Here is a 20,287-nt window from a genome sequence, read left to right on the forward strand (position 1 = left end):
GCACTATATAGGGAACAGGGTTCTATAGGGCTCTGGTCTAAAGTAGTGCACTATATAGGGAACAGGGTTCTATAGGGCTCTGACCTAAAGTAGTGCACTATATAGGGAACAGGGTGCCATTTGGTTATTACACAAGAAGCACATCGTCAATTACTTGAATACATGACTCAATTATCTCCAGTAAAAGTGTGTGAATCTCGCAAATTGTTTTAGTACATTTTCGTACACTATTTGAACATGACATTTAATACAACACATCTAATAATAACAAATGATGGCATTGACAGAGTAGAACACATTTTATACACATTATTTACAGTACAGTACAAGAGGCCTGTGTAAAAGGAGGTCACTGTGCTAGTCTAGCAGTACCACTTCCTCCCTCGTCGCCTCACAGCCAGACTGGAACCCAGGACACATCCGTTTGTTGGGGACTCGACAGAGGCTAATGTCTCGCACGTGACTGCCCTCCTTGACAACGTTTTAACCAACTACGCTGTTCGAAAAGCTAGGGATTCAATAGTACGGTAGAGACCTTTTCAAGCTGGGGAGGGAGGTTATGAATCTGACTCCGTTACATTGCGACCAGCCTTAGAGGGAGTTGCCAACAACCGGATGTATCCGGTTTTCAGGGATACACTTTTCCGCTGAAAACCGGATGTGGGAACGCCGTCTCAGGCGTGTTTTAACGCCTGACACTTTAGGTTACATTGCGATTGACAGCTCCTGGAGGGATGGTTGGTGGCTGTCTTTCTGAATTTCATCCTGGAACACATAAGAAGAAGAAAATTACATTATTTACGGTTAAATCAATAATATTTACCTATTACTACAGATGTAGGATCTTAATTTGATGACCCTTTTGTGTATTTGAGGTTTAAATAGGCTTCTAAAGTTTGCAATATCCACTTAGAAATTTCAGACTTGATTTTGGCTAGGAAAATGCCCATTAATTATAATCCAAATAAAAATACACATTTCTTGTTGCTGCAGGATTATTTTCCTGCTGAAGCAAACTGGCTCAAATTAAGATCCTACATCTGTAGAGCTACAGTAGTGATGGTGATTGTTAAAAGGCTACTAAACGAAGCCCTGGACCAGAGCTAGACTTGCATCTACTTATTAAACTGGAAGACTTACCGTAGGAAGTACTAAAGTTGTCAAAGGTGTGGTGGTTACGCTTGCCAGGAAGTTGGAGTTCAGGTATCCCTGTCCAAAATTAATATCTTCATCTTCGTCATTGTCCACCCCGACACTGAAGGCTTCTCGTATCTTCTCAGGGATCAGACAGTCCAGCAGAACCACCAGGACTCCGATGACCAGACACAGGACACCTGGAAAACAAGATGGACGCCTTTTTTTTAACAAAATGCCCTTTAATGTTGTCATTAGTGTGGATAACTTGACTCTTTCTCAATTAATCTTTCCTTGATTCCTAGAGTCCTTTCTCCTAACCTCATAACCACTTGAGATGGAGGCTAGGAGAGAGGACACAAGGAATTGAGGAAAGTTTAAATTGAGGAAAGAGCCTTGAGCTCTGGTTAACCTTTCCTTACCTGTGGCCAGCGCCAGCCAGAAAGAACCGCTGTACTCTGTCTGGAAGGCTCCAGAGGTGCCTATGGTGAACAGACAGGTAGGCAGGTTCCTGATGGTGGAGAAAGAGGCCATGGAGAAGAAGATGAAGGCGGCAGTGGCCACCATCATGTAGCCGGCGTACAGGATGACAGGCATGGAGAACAGCACGTTGGCTACCATCCAGCAGCAGAACGCTGTCCTGGGGAGAGAGAGACAGCACTTGTTTTAAATTTGACAGTGTGTGTAGTATGTACAGTCAGACGACTTTAAACGGTTTTGGATGCCGCTTCAGTAACCCCTACATCTTACTTTAACCTCACCCCCCCCCCCCCCCAAAACATTAACCCTAAAAATACAACTAACTTAAACCTTACCCTACCCAGATCCCCTCATAACATTAAGCCTGAACACCTAACTTAAACCTTACTCTACCCACATGCCCTCAAAACATTAAGCCTGAACACCTAACTTAAACCTTACTCTACCCACATGCCCTCAAAACATGAACCCTGAACACCTAACTTAAACCTTACTCTACCCACATCCCCTCAAAACATGAACCCTGAACACCTAACTTAAACCTTACTCTACCCACATCCTCTCAAAACATGAACCCTGAACACCTAACTTAAACCTTACCATAACTTTGATCTCCATCCCTATAATTCCCATAATGGCGCCGGAGGGAATGGCTTCCTTTTTTACGGGCTCCTAAACAATTGTGCAAATTTTTTGGCTCACATTGTTTGTATCTTATTTTGTACATAATATTTCTGCCACCGTCTCTTATGACCGAAAATAACTTCTGGATATCAGGACAGCGATTACTCACCTCGAAATGGACAAAGATTTTTTTTTTCTTCTTTAATGAGTCTGACGCGCATGCGACAAATCACATTTGATTTAATTTGATTTGATGCTTAACATTAACCTTCGGATCTGGTGGTGGAATATCCACTACTGTTATGTGTTTAGATCTAGTCAGCTTACCAGAGAGTGGCCGAGGCATAGCGCCCAGAGTATCTATACTGGTAGATGAGACCACAGGGGTTGTTGAGGGTAAACTTCTCAGCGATATAGAGGATAGGGTTAGGTAGACCTCTCTCTAGGGCGTCCTCGTACTCCTCATCGATGGTGTCTTTCCACTCAAACATCTCGTTGTAGTTGATGGTCTCGTTCAGTTGATTCACAGGATTCCCTGGAGGGATAGAGACCATAGAGGACAATGGGAGGTTATAATCCATGCACTTACAACACACATGACAAGTTATGTGTCACAATCCCAGATCTAGAGCTACAGCACTGGTGACCTGGTGGGAGGCCACCTGTCTGTCACAACCTGTCTGTCACTGGTAACCTGGTGGGAGGCCACCTGTCTGTCACTGGTAGCCTGGTGGGAGGCCACCTGTCTGTCACTGGTGACCTGGTGGTAGGCCACCTGTCTGTCACAACCTGTCTGTCACTGGTAACCTGGTGGGAGGCCACCTGTCTGTCACTGGTAACCTGGTGGGAGGCCACCTGTCTGTCACTGGTGACCTGGTGGTAGGCCACCTGTCTGTCACAACCTGTCTGTCACTGGTAACCTGGTGGGAGGCCACCTGTCTGTCACTGGTAACCTGGTGGTAGGCCACCTGTCTGTCACAACCTGTCTGTCACTGGTAACCTGCGGTTTACGGGGCTCACCTCTTAAAGTTATGTTGATGCCGTACAATCCAACATGCAGTCCCACCTCAGCGTTCACCTCCTCACTGCTGAAGGACTTGTAGGTAGCGTTGGTAGTGGTTTGGGCCTCAGCCCAGTCACTGGTGAAATTCAGTGCTGAGATTGAGATTGAGATTGGGATTGAGATTGAGATTGGGATTGAGATTGAGATTGAGATTGGGATTGGGATTGAGATTGAGATTGGGATTGAGATTGAGATTGAGATTGGGATTGGGATTGAGATTGAGATTGAGATTGGGATTGGGATTGAGATTGAGATTGAGATTGGGATTGAGATTGAGATTGAGATTGGGATTGGGATTGAGATTGAGATTGAGATTGAGATTGGGATTGGGTGTCATACTAAAAACAACAACGACACAATGAACTACTTTACAGCAGTTGATTCAGCATTTGTTTTGATGTGCGTTTCCTGTGAAATAATTCACACCCTGTCGACCAATCGGAATCGAGTAGCCTAATCAACAATCCTGCGGGTATAAAATAAATCTAAATATGCAGAGAGTTCAAAAATTATTGTATAGTGTTGTAAAAGATGTGACGTGAAAACTAAAATAAATGTCCAGGTAGGTACAGTACTTACCTACAATTACTACACCTATGAAGAAACTGATGATGATTCTGAACATCCAGAACAGTCTCTAGAAGAGAGGGTTTGAGGACACAAGTCAGGATCACGAAACATGTACCTTTCACTGACTGACAGCTATAATACATCGTTGTTATTGTTTTATTAATCCATTTGATGTTAATCACATTCCAAGGGGAAATAATCAGTTTAAGTCAATATGTATCTACATTGAGCAATTTATATTATCTAATTGTAGGCCACAGTAGGTATAAGGAGTCAGATTTGTGCCAACAGAAATGGAATATGAAGATCAATCGAGTCTGAAGATTCAATATTCTGTTGGTATTAATATTACTCCATAGGAAGGTTGCACCAGTTGGTTCTACTCACCGACTTGCCTCTAATACCTGGCAGAATAAGAAGGAAGCTGAACGTGAGGACCAGGAAGACCAGGATAATAGTGAGGAGGTGGGTGCTGAAGATAAAGGAGGTTCTCGGTAAGGGGTAGAACGGGTAAATGTTATCGTAGAAGGTCATCTTTCCTCAGGATCTCCGGGGCTGAGAGCAGACAGCGTGACCAGAAGAGACAGTGTTAGTGTGTTAAGAGCACGGTGTCTCAATTACTGTGTAAAGATCCAGAGATAGGAGATACATTGGGCCATCAGTTCATTACTGTATAGTAGAGGATAATGTACACTGGGGGAATTGGGAGTATTATTTTGCTATTGACTCGTGCATAGCCATCTGGAAAAACCCGCGGAGGTTGTGAAATATGAACACGAGACTCACATCCTTTTTAAAATATATATTGCTATTATTTTCTCTGTATATCATGAATTAAGATAGTCCCAAATGAACATCCTATGCCTACTCCCTACTAGGCGTAGCTCATAGAAGGGTACAACAGGTACAACTTTTAGGTCCTGCATAGAGCACATTTTACGTCGGATTTAGGGTTATCACCCACTGGTCCAACCGGCCCCAGGATCTTAAGCACAACAAACAAATTGAATTTGAAACATATCATACGAATAGGATGACGTAGTACACAATTTGATGACCTAGTACACAAAAAAAAACTTCCTGAAGGGGCCCAGGGCTGGGTCTTTTTACAAAAACGGCTGTAGAGTCCGAATGGTTTGAGATACAAATGATTAAAAGCTATCTATGGAAAGCTGAGACTCTCACGGACACTCGCAAGCTACATAAGAGTTGTTAGGTGGTAAGGGTTTCCTCTACATAGAAGACCATAGGAAATCCCAGGTCATAGTGTCTATAATACTGTAAGGGGTTCTTCTACATAGATCATAGTAAATCCCAGGACATAGTATCTATAATACTGTAAGGGGTTCTTCTACATAGATCATAGTAAATCCCAGGTCATAGTGTCTATAATACTGTAAGAGGTTCTTCTACATAGAAGACCATAGTAAATCCCAGGACATAGTGTCTATAATACTGTAAAGGGTTCTTCTACATAGAAGATCATAGTAAATCCCAGGTCATAGTGTCTATAATACTGTAAGGGGTTATTCTACATAGACCATAGTAAATCCCAGGACATAGTGTCTATAATACTGTAAGGGGTTATTATACATAGATCATAGTAAATCCCAGGACATAGTGTCTATAATACTGTAAGGGGTTATTCTACATAGATCATAGTAAATCCCAGGTCATAGTGTCTATAATACTGTAAGGGGTTATTCTACATAGATCATAGTAAATCCCAGGTCATAGTGTCTATAATACTGTAAGGGTTATTCTACATAGACCATAGTAAATCCCAGGACATAGTGTCTATAATACTGTAAGGGGTTATTCTATATCGACCATAGTAAATCCCAGGACATAGTGTCTATAATACTGTAAGAGGTTCTTCTACATAGAAGACCATAGTAAATCCCAGGTCATAGTGTCTATAATACTGTAAGGGCTTATTATACATAGATCATAGTAAATCCCAGGACATAGTGTCTATAATACTGTAATTAGCTCACATAGTTGCTGTCACAAACTCCAAACGCCACACAGTCGTCACTGACTACTTGGATATTCATTTCCCACCTAGCAAATAATTTCTGTATTTACAACATTGATATAAATGATTATTTATCAGGTTTTTGCTTTGGTTGACTTTTAATTTTTTTGTAGACATTTGTCAGTAAAACTCATGAATGCAACAGTTTATATCCAATAGTTTTGTGTTCTACTTGTAGCCCTGGTTGTCCTTTAAAGAACATGGTAAAACACTTCATTGTGAGGCTCAATATAAAGGCTGGACATGCAGATAAATGAAAAGCTGTTTTTTTTTTGCTGTTGTCTCAGGATGTATACTATATATTATATCACTTAAAGAAAGTATTTTATTTCTGAATCAAGACAAAATCATTTTTACTTGAACATACTCTCATTTGGTAGACCAATTTTGTGGGGGTTTTCCTACAAAGTGCTTTAAGAAACCACTCTGTTGAGACTAAGAGCACATTCAAACTAAACAGAGTACGGGTACAGTAAGTGGATACTCTTGCACTCAGGTTTACCCTCTCTGGCATACTATCACCGCCAAAAGAACCATCTCAAATTAGACCCTGCAAGTTTGTAAGCAACAAACACATAACAAAGAAAACACACAAACAAACAAAAATCGAACTCCATCTACCTCTGAACCATCATAATAAATACATCACTATGCTATTTGCATAATAAGTATGCTTAAAATAATATAAAATAAAATAATAAAATAAATTAATTTAAAAAAAATGCTCACCTGAAAGTGCAAAAAAAGTAGACCAGCAGGTCAAGACAAGAGGCAGAAAGATGGGAAAACCCGAATGTAGTAACACACAAAGGCGAGAGGCTTATTTTATACCGGACACTTCTTTTGTGTATCTTTAGGCTTGCATTGATTGGTATTTTTTTTTTGGAACAGAGGTGTGTGAACCGGTGACGATCATTCCTACAAGGAAACTCGTGTGTCAGTATATTATGAGAACTTAGGTCTTAGACACACTGTTTGGCTGTTCTTCTGTGGAGCACTATTTCGCTCACCTGGATTTTTTCGTAACTCCGGCACTTCAGTGCGCATGACATTTCATTCTCAAAATTGGGTAAGTTTACAGTTTAAAAAAAAAATCTAATAAATGAATTAACATTTCCTGTTTAAAAACCTTTCTTTAGTGTTGTTTCTTCCATACAACGTACAACTTCTCTATATGTGTCAGTCACAATTTAATTATATCAGTTATTAAAGCACTGATAATCACATAGATTTTACGCATTACGAAACGTATTAGGCTATATCGCAATTTTTTAAAATAATTTCCACGATGGGTTCCTACCTTTCACTTTCCACACCGGTAGACTGCACCTCGACAACTCTTGACCGTCTTGGAGTGGGTCTCTACGTGCTGAGCGGAATCTCTCGCATCGATGGATTTGAGTAAACAGATGTGGACAGTGTTAGCGGTACTTTCTCTTATCGTTCAACGTAAGTAGCCTTGTAACTAGTCATTTCGTGTTATTTACTTACGACTAGCAAAACACACGAAAAATGCATAACCTTTGATAAATACCTATTATACAAGTCCTGCATTTTGAGTATCACTCTGAAAGGACCGTCAATCTATACATTTAACCTGTGCAGATTCTCAGGCCAAAGTCCCCTGGGAAGTCCAACGATATGACGGCTGGTATAACAATTTAGCCTATCACAGTCGAGGTGCTGTTGGTAAGTTTTTAATCACAAAATCTTAACCACTAACTTACAATATGAAATATTTGAAATATTAATATTTAAAGATATACGATGAATTTATATGCAGGTTCCCGCCTGGTCCGCCTCCTGCCGGCGCGCTACTCTGACGGGGTTCTCCAACCTCTCCAGGAGCCACAGCTCCCCAACCCGCGCAGGGTCAGCGATGTGACGGCCAGGGGCCCCTCGGGCCTGCCCTCTGCACACAACCAGACTGTACTCTCTGTGTTCTTCGGTAAAATCGACACCTGGGAACATCATCCGTAAAGTTTATGATTCATTTCCCGACTCATTCAGGAGATATTGTTTCGGGTCTACTTTGTGAAATTAAATGTTTGGAGGTTGTCATAGTAACAAAATGAATGACCAGTAAAACACACGGAAACTTCTCAAAAAGTTTTTTTTAGAATAGATTGACAATTAGCAGCGACCCAAACTCAAGTCCCTGTATTTATCCTCTGTCTGTCCAGGGTACCACGTAGCATTTGAGATCCAGGACTCTCGTCCTCCAGGCTGTCCTCCGGAATTCATGCACATCCCTGTCCCAGAGGGAGACCCAGTCTTTGACCCCAATCGTACCGGCCGGGTCCTTCTGCCATTCCAGAGGGGGCCCTGGGAAAAACACTCCAGCCAGAGCCCCAATAACCCCCGCACACAGGTAATAACCCCCGCACACAGGTAATAACCCCCGCACACAGGTAATAACCCCCGCACACAGGTAATAACCCCCGCACACAGGTAATAACCCTTTCACATGGGTAATAACTCCCGCACACAGGTAATAACCCCCACACACAGGTAATAACCCCTGCACACAGGTAATAACCCTTTCACATGGGTAATAACCCCCACACACAGGTAATAACCCCCGCACACAGCCAATAACCTTTGCACACGGGTAATAACCCTCACACACAGGTAATAACCCTCGCGCACAGGTAATAACCCTTGCGAACAGGTAATAACCCTTGCACACAGGTAATAACCCCTTGCACACAGGTAATAACCCTTGCACACAGGTAATAACCCCTTGCACATGGGTAATACCCATTGCACACGGGTAATAACCCCACACACAGGTAATAACCCCCGCACACAGGTAATTAGACTGCCCGTCAGATAAACCCATAGGCTAGACTCTTTATAAGACTGTCCGCCAGATAAACCCATTGGCTAGACTCTTTATAAGACTGCCCTCCAGATAAACCCATTGGCTAGACTCTTTATAAGACTGCCCGCCAGATAAACCCATTGGCTAGACTCTTTATAAGACTGCCCGCCAGATAAACCCATTGGCTAGACTCTTTATAAGACTGCCCGCCAGATAAACCCATTGGCTAGACTCTTTATAAGACTGCCCGCCAGATAAACCCATTGGCTAGACTCTTTATAAGACTGCCCGCCAGATAAACCCATAGCCTAGACTCTTTATAAGACTGCCCACCAGATAAACCCATTGGCTAGACTCTCTATAAGACTGCCCTCCAGATAAACCCATAGCCTAGACTCTTTATAAGACTGCCCACCAGATAAACCCATTGGCTAGACTCTCTATAAGACTGCCCGCCAGATAAACCCATAGGCTAGACTCTTTATAAGACTGCCCGCCAGATAAACCCATAGCCCAGAAGCCTACAGCTCACTGTCCCAAGTGTTTTACCCCAAATAAAAAACTATATTATGTTCTATCTGTAGATGTGCTATGTCATGTCATGTTATGTCATGTTATGTTATTTCATGTTATGTCATGTCCTGTTATGTCATGTTGTGTCATTTCATGTTATGTCAGGTCATGTTATGTTATGTCATGTTATGTCATGTTATGTCAGGTCATGTTATGTTATGTCATGTCATGTTATTTCATGTTATGTTATGTCATGTCCTGTTATGTCATGTTGTGTCATGTCATGTTATGTCAGCTCATGTTATGTTATGTCATCTTATGTCATGTCATGTCATGTTATGTTACATTTCACTGAACCTATCTGGGGTATGTGACAATAAAACATATTATTTTCTGTCTTAAAAAAAGGCGATGTTACGTTATGTCATGTCACGTTATGTCATGCTATGTACACTAGGTGAACCTGGTGACAGCGTGGCTGGACGGCAGCTCTATCTACGGCCCGTCTAGTTCCTGGTCTGACGCCCTGAGGAGTTTCTCCGGAGGTCTCCTAGCCTCGGGGGAGCAGTGGGACATGCCCAAGAGGAGAGGGGGCAGCAACCTCATGTGGAGTGCTGCTGATCCCTCCACTGGTCAGTATGGACCTGAGGGACTCTACGGTGAGAGATGCTGCTTGTTGTTGTCTTCCTCGTTTTCTTCTTCTTCTTCTTCCAATTTAGAGATCTACAATAGCTGCCCTGGTGACAACAGCGATACTCCTGCATCACTGTCTGTCTCGCATAAAACCACACCTTTTGACAACAAAATCAGCTATACAAAAGATTGGAATTTATAAAGCTGTGTATTATTCTCTGAGGATTTAGTGGTGAATGACAACGGACTTAGAAAATAAAGCTTGATAATGCCAGCCTGATGTGGCTAGACACCTCACTAATGCCCGAAGAATGAAAACAACGAGCACCTTTAGAGAATATTTCAAATTTTAATCTTTTTATTTTAACTAGGTCAAGTCAGTTAAGAACAAATTCTTATTTTACAATGACGGCCTACCGGGGAACAGTGGGTTAACTACCTTGTTCAGGGGCAAAACGACAGATTTTTTTACCTTGTCAGCTCTGGGATTCGAGCCAGCAACCTTTCAGGTATTGGTCCAACGCTCTAACCACTAAACAGGATATAGACCTTAGCACTTGTACAGGACATAAAGATATGAAAAACTTCCTGCTCCTCACGAGCTGGGTGTGACTCCACGTCACTCCTACATCGGCACCTTTAAGAGATATAAAGATTTAATCAGCACATTTAAGAGATATAAAGATATCGTCGGCACCTGTAAAGAAATAGTGAAAATACTTTCGCTTCAGGACAGTTATCACTGCCTATTAACACTACTACCAGGATAAGGGTCACTTCCATTTCCCTTCAGTCAATTGACTGATTTTTTGTATTTTTGTATTTATTTATTTTATTTCACTTTTTATTTAACCAGGTAGGCCAGTTAAGAACAAGTTATCATTTAAAACTACGACCTGGCCAAGATAAAGCAAAGCAATGCGACACAATCAACATCACAGAGTTACACATGGAATAAAACAAACATACAGTCAATAATACAATAGAAAAAGTCTATATACAATGTGAGCAAATGAGGTAAGATAAGGGAGGTAAGGCAATAAAATAAGCCATAGTGGCGAAATAATTACAATATAGCAATTAAACACTGGAGTGATAGATATGCAGAAGACGAATGTGCAAGTAGAGATACTGGGGATTAACCGTTACTACACAGGCGATATACTGCAGTCAGTGAACTCTTGACTTTCTTTGTTCTTCTACCCTCCAGAGTTGGGTAACGGCTGGGGCAACGAGAATGTGTTCACCATGGCCGAGGGAATCCTGTGGTTTCGCTACCACAATTACATCGCCTCCCAGCTGCGTGAGAAAGAGCCGTCGTGGTCGGACGAAGACCTGTTTCAAAGCGCCAGAAAAACTGTGGTCGCCACGTTCCAGGTATCAGGAAAAGTCTGCTGTAATCCCACCAACACATTGTGGTCATTTTTTACTGTAATACAGCAAGTCACATGACCAGAAAAGAGAGTCGTTAGTTACATCAGCGCCAGGTGGTTGTGGGTTTCTGGATGAAATGGGATTAGTTGAGAGTTAGTTGTCTGCGTCACCCCCCCCCACCTCGGGTAACCAGCAACTACCAAGGTTATTATCCTCTGTTTTGACAAGCAATGAAAGTTGTATGCAACACTGGTAGTCAATTCACACAGAGAAGTAACTCAAGAGTTTAATAGACTTGATTTAGTTTTTGTTATTTTACAGAATATTGCATTCTATGAATGGCTGCCTGGATTCCTGGGGGAAAAGACAATGTCTCCATACCTTGGTAAGTAAGAAAGAGAGAGGGAGAGAGAGAGAGAGGGGGGAACGGAGAGAGGGAGAGAGAGAGAGGGGGGCAGAGAGAAGAAGAGAGTGGGGGGAACAGAGAGGAAGAGAGAGAGAGGGGGGAAACAGAGAGAGAGAGAGAGACAGGGTGGGAACAGAGAGGGAGAGAGAGAGGGGGCAGACAGAGGGAGAGAGAGAGGGGGGACAGAGAGAGTGTGTGGGAACAGAGAGAAGGAGAGAGAGAGTGTGTGGGAACAGAGAGAGGGAGAGAGAGGGGGGGACAGAGAGGGAGAGCGAGAGGGGGGACAGAGAGAGGGAGAGAGAGAGGGGGAATGCATGGATGAGAGGGGAGGGAAGAGGAACGACTGAAGCAAGGTCATGCGCTGGTAATCAGTGGTTAGGTGAGTTGTTCTCTGCGTCATCAGACAAACACACACAGCCAGGTTCTCCACACACACACACACACACACACACACACACACACACACACACACACACACACACACACACACACACACACACACACACACACACACACACACACACACACACACACACACACACACACACACACACACGCGGCCAGGTGCTCCACAGTCAGCCAGAATAATAAGGTCAGAGGTCAGTGACAGTCACATGATGTTCCTTTGTTTTCTCTTCATAAATCATATGGAGGTTAGAGGTGTTCCTTTCCCTGTGTTATTTCACAATGTTACACAGTACTTCCTTTACCTGTGGGCATACCTTACCTAGGACAAATATGTTCTGTACATCCTCTCTTCTCTTCTATAGTAGGTTTACAGTATTATACGCTGGTGTCATCGTCTGCCTTGTCTCCTGCAGGCTACCAGAAGTTTGTGGATCCAGGGATCTCGCCTGAGTTTCAGGCAGCTGCCATACGTTTTGCATCTACGATGGCCCCTCCTGGTGTCTTCATGAGGTACTGTGGCCTAGCTTCCGCCGGCTGGAGAATACTCTCCTCCTCCTCCGACGACAGATTCAGAATCCTCTAGCCTGGTAGAACCAACCTGCTTTCACCTTTCAGTTTAACTTCAGATATCAGGGAAACAGAAAGGTGAACTATCAGGTGATCATGCTGGTTTACACCAGGCTAGAAAACACTTTGGGGCGGCAGGTAGCCTAGTGGTTAGAGTGGAGGGGCGGCAGGTAGCCTAGTGGTTAGAGTGGAGGGGAGGCAGGTAGCCTAGTGGTTAGAGTGGAGGGGCGGCAGGTAGCCTAGTGGTTAGAGTGGAGGGGAGGCAGGTAGCCTAGTGGTTAGAGTGGAGGGGAGGCAGGTAGCCTAGCGGTTAGAGTGTAGGGGCGGCAGGTAGCCTAGTGGTTAGAGTGGAGGGGAGGCAGGTAGCCTAGTGGTTAGAGTGGAGGGGAGGCAGGTAGCCTAGTGGTTAAAGTGGAGGGGAGGCAGGTAGCCTAGTGGTTAAAGTGGAGGGGCGGCAGGTAGCCTAGTGGTTAGAGTGGAGGGGAGGCAGGTAGCCTAGTGGTTAGAGTGGAGGGGCGGCAGGTAGCCTAGTGGTTAGAGTGGAGGGGAGGCAGGTAGCCTAGTGGTTAGAGTGGAGGGGAGGCAGGTAGCCTAGTGGTTAGAGTGGAGGGGAGGCAGGTAGCCTAGTGGTTAGAGTGGAGGGGCGGCAGGTAGCCTAGTGGTTAGAGTGTAGGGGCGGCAGGTAGCCTAGTGGTTAGAGTGGAGGGGCGGCAGGTAGCCTAGTGGTTAGAGTGGAGGGGCGGCAGGTAGCCTAGTGGTTAGAGTGGAGGGGAGGCAGGTAGCCTAGTGGTTAGAGTGGAGGGGAGGCAGGTAGCCTAGTGGTTAGAGTGGAGGGGAGGCAGGTAGCCTAGTGGTTAGAGTGGAGGGGCGGCAGGTAGCCTAGTGGTTAGAGTGTAGGGGCGGCAGGTAGCCTAGTGGTTAGAGTGGTGGGGAGGCAGGTAGCCTAGTGGTTAGAGTGGAAGGGAGGCAGGTAGCCTAGTGGTTAGAGTGGAGGGGCGGCAGGTAGCCTAGTGGTTAGAGTGGAGGGGAGGCAGGTAGCCTAGTGGTTAAAGTGGAGGGGAGGCAGGTAGCCTAGTGGTTAGAGTGGAGGGGAGGCAGGTAGCCTAGTGGTTAGAGTGGAGGGGCGGCAGTCAGCCTAGTTGTAGAGTGGAGAGGCGGCAGGTAGCCTAGTGGTTAGAGTGGAGGGGAGGCAGGTAGCCTAGTGGTTAGAGTGGAGGGGCGGCAGGTAGCCTAGTGGTTAGAGTGGAGGGGCGGCAGGTAGCCTAGTGGTTAGAGTGGAGGGGAGGCAGGTAGCCTAGTGGTTAGAGTGGAGGGGCGGCAGGTAGCCTAGTGGTTAGAGTGGAGGGGCGGCAGGTAGCCTAGTGGTTAGAGTGGAGGGGAGGCAGGTATCCTAGTGGTTAGAGTGGAGGGGCGGCAGGTAGCCTAGTGGTTAGAGTGGAGGGGAGGCAGGTAGCCTAGTGGTTAGAGTGGAGGGGAGGCAGTTAGCCTAGTGGTTAGAGTGGAGGGGCGGCAGGTAGCCTAGTGGTTAGAGTGGAGGGGCGGCAGGTAGCCTAGTGGTTAGAGTGGAGGGGAGGCAGGTAGCCTAGTGGTTAGAGTGGAGGGGAGGCAGGTAGCCTAGTGGTTAAAGTGGAGGGGAGGCAGGTAGCCTAGTGGTTAAAGTGGAGGGGCGGCAGGTAGCCTAGTGGTTAGAGTGGAGGGGAGGCAGGTAGCCTAGTGGTTAGAGTGGAGGGGCGGCAGGTAGCCTAGTGGTTAGAGTGGAGGGGCGGCAGGTAGCCTAGTGGTTAGAGTGGAGGGGAGGCAGGTAGCCTAGTGGTTAGAGTGTTGGACCAGTAACTGAAAGGTTGCTAGATTGAATCCCCGAGCTGACAAGGTAAAATTCTGTCGTTCTGCCCCTGAACAAGGCAGTTAAGCCACTGTTCCCCGGCAGGCCGTCATTGTAAATAAGAATTTGTTCTTAACTGACTCGCCTAGTTAAAATAAAAGTGAAATAAAACACTTCAGATTTCTTCAGGCTACTCCAATAGGGGCTCCTGAGTGGCACAGCGGTCTAAGGCACAATCTCAGTGCTAGAGGCGTCACTACAGACCCTGGTTAGATTCCAGGCTGTATCATAACCGGCCATGATTGGGAGTCCGATAGGGTGGTGCACAACTGTCCCAGTGTTTCCCCGGGGGTAGGCCGTCATTGTGAAGAAGAATTTGTTTCTTAACTGACTTACCTAGTTAAAATACAAGTTTAAATAAATAAATAAATTCAATATTGCTAGCAGGGTTAAAATCACCAGGTTAAAATGTTCTGTTGGGTTTATGGTGTTGTTTTGTTCTAAGAAACATGACGTCTTAATGCCGCGTTTGTGTCAACATTCATATTTTAATAACAGCTGCTTTTATGTAATTTGTGTCATCGTGACTTTTTCCAAACATTCTCTTGTCTACAGAAACAAAACTTGCCACTTTCAGAAGGTTGTCAACATCGATGGGAGTTCGTCACCAGCCATACGAATGTGTAACAGCTTCTGGAACCGTCAGGTAAAACCAAAAGACCCAAATATGTAAGAAACACACATCTCTGTCAATTTGTTTATTTTTTTATATATTGTAGCCTGGTCCCAGATATGTGTTAGTTGTCTGTCCAACTCATACGGTCATTCTGAATTTGATACATCACTGATCTGGGACCAGACGGTATCTATTACCTACTTTGTATGTAGTCTATATGTAGCTGTGATGAGACAGTTGTCTGTTGTTAGAACCCCAACCTGAAGTCAGGACAGGATATAGACCATCTGATTATGGGCATGGCCTCCCAGATCGCAGAGAGAGAGGACAACATCATCGTGGAAGACTTAAGAGGTTACGATTACTTTCGTCTTGAAATTGTCTTTTTAATGTCTAGTTCTGGCATGTGGCTTTACACCGTCAGAAGTGGAGAGGAGTTGTCTCTGCCTTTATGAGTCGGTACAGTATCTATGAAGAGGACATGGGAAGTTTCAGTTGTCATAGCTACAGCTGTTATATTTGAGCCAATCAAACCAAATCCAAAATTGGTTATTTGTCACATCCACCGAATACAACCGGTGTGAAGACCTTACAGTGAAATGCTTACTTACAAAGCCCTTAACAAACAATGCATTTTTAAGAAAAAATACCAAACAAAACAAAAAAAACAAAAAATAAAAGTAACAAATCATGATGTATATTGGTGGGCCTTCTCCCCACTAGATTATATGTACGGTCCAATGAGGTTCTCGCGGTCGGACCTGGTGGCTCTGACGGTGCAGAGAGGCCGAGACTTTGGCCTGCCCAGCTACAACCAGGTCAGAGAGGGCCTGGGCCTGGCCCCTGTAGAGAGATGGGGAGACATAAACCCACAGCTCAACACTACCAACCCACAGGTATGTTCAGGACTTATTATGCAAATGCTCACGAATGTTTTCTGTATGGGTTATTAAAACCTCTTACATCTACACGTTCCGCTAGCGGAACGTCTGCTCCAATATCCAATGATGGGCGGGGCGCGAAATTCAAACTCCTCTAAATCCGAAAACTTACACTTTTCAAACATATGACTATGTTACAGCTATTTAAAGACAAGACTCTCCTTTATCTAACCAAACTGTCCGATTTCAAAAAGGCTTTACAGCGAAAGCAAAACATTAGATTATGTCAGCAGAGTACCCAGCCAGGAATAATCACACAGCCATTTTTCAAGCTAGCATATCATGTCACATAAACCCAAACCATATCTAAATGCAGCACTAACCTTTGATGATCTTCATCAGATGACACACCTAGGACATTGTGTTATACAATACATGCATGTCTGTTCAATCAAGTTCATATTTATATCAAAAACCAGCTTTTTACATTAGCATGTGACGTTCAGAACTAGCATTCCCACCGAACACTTCCGGTGATTTTACTAAATTACTCACGATAAACGTTCACAAAAAGCATAACAATTATTTTAAGAATTATAGATACAGAACTCCTCTATGCACTCGATATGTCCGATTTTAAAATAGCTTTTCGGATGAAGCACATTTTGCAATAATGTAAGTACATAGCCCGGCGTTACAGGGCTAGCTATTTAGACACCCACCCAGTGTAGCCTTCACCAAAATCACATTTCCTATAAGAAAAATGTTCTTACCTTGCTTGTTCTTCATCAGAATACACTGCCAGGACTTCTACTTCAATAACAAATGTAGGTTTGGTCCCAAATAATCCATCGTTATATCCAAACAGCGACGTTTTGTTCGTGCGTTCTAGACACTATCCCAACGCTAAATCTCGGCCACGAGCATGACGCAAAATATGACAAAAAATTTCGAAATATTCCATTACCGTACTTCGAAGCATGTCAACCGCTGTTTAAAACCAATATTTATGCAATTTATCTCGTAGAGAAGCGATAATATTCCGACCGGGAATCTGCCTGTCTGTAAACTGAGGAAAAAACCAAAAGCCGGGGGCGGGGCGTGTCACGCGCCTAAGGCTTAGTCCATTGACTGACCACTCAGCATTTGCTCTCGTGTGCTTCAGCCAGGGCTTTGAATGACATCATTCCTGTTTTTCCCGGGCTGTGAGACTCCATTGTTGACGTGAGAAGTGTCACGTAAGAGCAGAGATCCTTTGTAAACGACAGAGATAATAAAGAAGGGCAAGAAATGTTCAGACAGGGTACTTCCTGAACAGAAGCATCTCAGGTTTTTGCCTGCCATAGGAGTTCTGTTATACTCACAGACACCATTCAAACAGTTTCAGAAACTTTGGAGTGTTTTCTCTCCAAAGCTAATAATTATATGCATATTCCAGTTTCTGGGCAGGACTAATAATCAGATTAAATCGGGTACGTTTTTTATCCAGCCGTGAAATTACTGCCCCCTAGATGTAACAGGTTAACGCGTTACGTAGTCCATACAGTATGCGCTGTTGTTTAGCGGGAGGTTTTATTTGCCAATGATCGTGGTAGTGTATGTGGTTGGTTAACCTACTCATGAGACAGAGGGGCTCAGACCACTGGTCTGAGATCAGCCAGAGATACCGGGAGGGGATTAAACCACTGGTCTGAGATCAGCCAGAGATACAGGGAGAGGATTAAACCACTGGTCTGAGATCAGCCAGAGCCACAGGGAGGGGCTCAAACCACTGGTCTGAGATCAGCCAGAGACACAGGGAGGGGATTAAACCACTGGTCTGAGATCAGCCAGAGACACAGGGAGGGGATTAAACCACTGGTCTGAGATCAGCCAGAGACACAGGGAGGGGATTAAACCACTGGTCTGAGATCAGCCAGAGACACAGGGAGGGGATCAAACCACTGGTCTGAGATCAGCCAGAGACACAGGGAGGGGATCAAACCACTGGTCTGAGATCAGCCAGAGACACAGGGAGGGGATCAAACCGCTGGTCTGAGATCAGCCAGAGATACAGGGAGGGGATTAAACCACTGGTCTGAGATCAGCCAGAGACACAGGGAGGGGATCAAACTAACTACATGGACAGAATCAGGATCAAGGGGCAAAAAAACAGAACCAGATAAACTTCTCCTATTGCTGTGATGCAGTGAATAACCTACCCTCTCTATTCTGTCTCTACCTTACTGGATCTATAGCTGTTCAGGGACCTAGCAGACCTGTACCATGGGGACATCTCTAAACTGGAGCTGTTTCCTGGAGGTCTCCTAGAGTGTGTGGACGGTCCTGGTCAGGTCTTCTCCTCTATCATACTGGACCAGTTCAACCGCATCAGGAATGGCGACCGCTTCTGGTTCGAGAACACACAGAACGGGTAGGAACAACGTCCAATATAAACCTCATAACCTTATATATATATATAGATAACTGTATGAAACTGTTACCGTTAGTTGAACCTCGATTTTCCGACTTTCTCACGTTCGCTCCAAAGCTTGGATGGATACCTGTGAGAACGTAAGCTACAAATTAAATAAATAATAGCCTGCTGTCGAACTAGACTTTGAACCGAGGAAACACAAGACTAATGTCTATTAAGATCAGCTTTGAACTGAGGAAACACAAGACTAACGTCTGTTAAGATCAGCTTTGATTCACTGTTTTGGGTGACATTATCATAACATTTCCAGTCGATCTGACGACTCCTTGTGGTTGTTCCTCAAGTCTGTTCACAGCTGAAGAGCTGCAGGCCATTCGGAACACAACCTTTCATGACGTCATTACAGCAGTCACCAGCGCGGAGGCTGAGGACATACAGAGAAGAGTCTTCTTCTGGAAGGATGGTAAAGATCATATCCTCGCTGTATTTATATATTTCTGTGGTATTTCCAATACAAATAGGCAATCTACCGTAGTATTCCCTGTAGCTTCAAAATGTTGACTGTAGTCGCTGCTGGTACAGTAACAAATCTCCCTGTGTCTCTGCCTGCCTGCCTGCCTGCCTGCCTGCCTGCCTGCCTGCCTGCCTGCCTGCCTGCCTGCCTGCCTACCTGCCTATCTTTCTGTCTGTCCCAGGTGACCCTTGTCCCCAGCCCTCTCAGGTCACGACCTCTGAGCTCCACCCCTGCACCAATGCCACCAAACTCAACTACTTTGACGCCGGGAGTAAAGCCGGCTTCGGCATCCTAGTCATCTGCCTGTTCCTCTTTCCTGTTGGTCAGTATCCGATGTTAACCAATCAGAATCCACATGAGGTTATTTTGACAGTCTTATCCAGAGTGACTTACGATCAGTTCATTTAATTAAAGTAGGTAAAACAACCAAATATCACATTTTTGACAGGGGAAAACAATTGCAAGTAAAACCTTTTAAAATAGCAGATTTTGATACAGAATCACTTTGACCATAGCCGCGGTGAACTCTCCCGAGTGCTTCTCTGTTAACGACATTGCTCCCTTCCCAGTGAGCCTACTTAGAGAGACATAACATGTTATAAGCCTTATTATAAGTGTTAATGGTTCTCTGTTGACTACATTTCTCCCCTCCCAGTGAGCTTCCTCATGGCTCTTGTGGTGGCCTACTTCAGAAAGTCCAAGTTTAAGAAGTTCCAGAAGGCAGGAGCTAACGACACAACAAAGGAACCCGCTGCTGGAATCACAGGTGTGTGCTGCGTATCAGGTGACCACAGGTGATCGTGTTTGTGTGGCACTGTGTGATGTATCAGGTTAGGTACTGTGTATCAGGTTAGGTACTGTGTATCAGGTTAGGTGCTGTGTATCAGGTTAGGTGCTGTGTATCAGGTTAGGTACTGTGTATCAGGTTAGGTACTGTGTATCAGGTTAGGTACTGTGCTGTGTATCAGGTTAGGTACTGTGTATCAGGTTAGGTACTGTGTATCAGGTTAGGTGCTGTGTATCAGGTTAGGTGCTGTGTATCAGGTTAGGTACTGTGTATCAGGTTAGGTGCTGTGTATCAGGTTAGGTACTGTGCTGTGTATCAGGTTAGGTACTGTGTATCAGGTTAGGTGCTGTGTATCAGGTTAGGTACTGTGTATCAGGTTAGGTGCTGTGTATCAGGTTAGGTGCTGTGTATCAGGTTAGGTACTGTGTATCAGGTTAGGTGCTGTGTATAGGTTAGGTACTGTGTATCAGGTTAGGTGCTGGTATCAGGTTAGGACGGTGGTATCAGGTTAGGTAGCTGTGTATCAGGTTAGGTGCTGTGTATCAGGTTAGGTACTG

General features: G+C 44.5%; 2 protein-coding genes across 3 annotated transcripts in view; one reads left to right on the top strand and one right to left on the bottom strand.

Moving 5' to 3' along the window:
• Positions 1-80: 80 nt before the first annotated feature.
• duox2 (dual oxidase 2) lies at positions 81-7,290 on the bottom strand. 2 transcript variants are annotated; one of them, XM_029759487.1, is made up of 8 exons: positions 7,210-7,290; positions 4,259-4,426; positions 3,881-3,938; positions 3,259-3,393; positions 2,566-2,773; positions 1,557-1,774; positions 1,141-1,334; positions 81-765 (listed from the first exon to the last, which is right to left on the bottom strand). In XM_029759487.1, exons 2-8 carry the CDS (start codon positions 4,403-4,405, stop codon positions 706-708), a joined length of 1,020 nt encoding a protein of 339 aa, XP_029615347.1. In that variant the 5' UTR covers positions 4,406-4,426; positions 7,210-7,290; the 3' UTR covers positions 81-705. The 2 variants fall into 2 exon arrangements, with proteins under 2 accessions (XP_029615347.1, XP_029615346.1); XM_029759486.1 differs by lacking the exon at positions 7,210-7,290 and adding an exon at positions 6,639-6,698.
• A 5-nt stretch (positions 7,291-7,295) lies between these two features.
• Positions 7,296-20,287, top strand: part of duox (dual oxidase) — a gene marked incomplete in the record, with an annotated part of 33,717 nt that continues 20,725 nt past the window's right edge. Inside the window, 15 exon segments of the mRNA XM_029759485.1 lie at positions 7,296-7,358; positions 7,515-7,598; positions 7,693-7,857; positions 8,093-8,280; positions 9,704-9,905; positions 11,090-11,256; positions 11,575-11,638; positions 12,481-12,577; positions 15,072-15,162; positions 15,384-15,486; positions 15,856-16,028; positions 18,251-18,426; positions 18,774-18,892; positions 19,125-19,265; positions 19,599-19,709. Coding sequence (XP_029615345.1) covers positions 7,301-7,358; positions 7,515-7,598; positions 7,693-7,857; positions 8,093-8,280; positions 9,704-9,905; positions 11,090-11,256; positions 11,575-11,638; positions 12,481-12,577; positions 15,072-15,162; positions 15,384-15,486; positions 15,856-16,028; positions 18,251-18,426; positions 18,774-18,892; positions 19,125-19,265; positions 19,599-19,709 — 1,939 coding nt within the window.

This window comes from Salmo trutta, chromosome 7, assembly GCF_901001165.1.
Source record: "Salmo trutta chromosome 7, fSalTru1.1, whole genome shotgun sequence".
Lineage (NCBI taxonomy): Eukaryota > Metazoa > Chordata > Actinopteri > Salmoniformes > Salmonidae > Salmo > Salmo trutta.

Excerpts from the sequence above, each read along its gene's own strand:
- duox2 (XM_029759487.1), bottom strand. The coding sequence starts at position 4,405 with ATGACCTTCTACGATAACATTTACCCGTTCTACCCCTTACCGAGAACC. Across the intron at positions 3,939-4,258 it reads CAGGTATTAGAGGCAAGTCG|AGACTGTTCTGGATGTTCAG; the intron begins GTGAGTAGAACC and ends CCTCTCTTCTAG. Across the intron at positions 766-1,140 it reads CAACTTTAGTACTTCCTACG|GATGAAATTCAGAAAGACAG; the intron begins GTAAGTCTTCCA and ends TATGTGTTCCAG.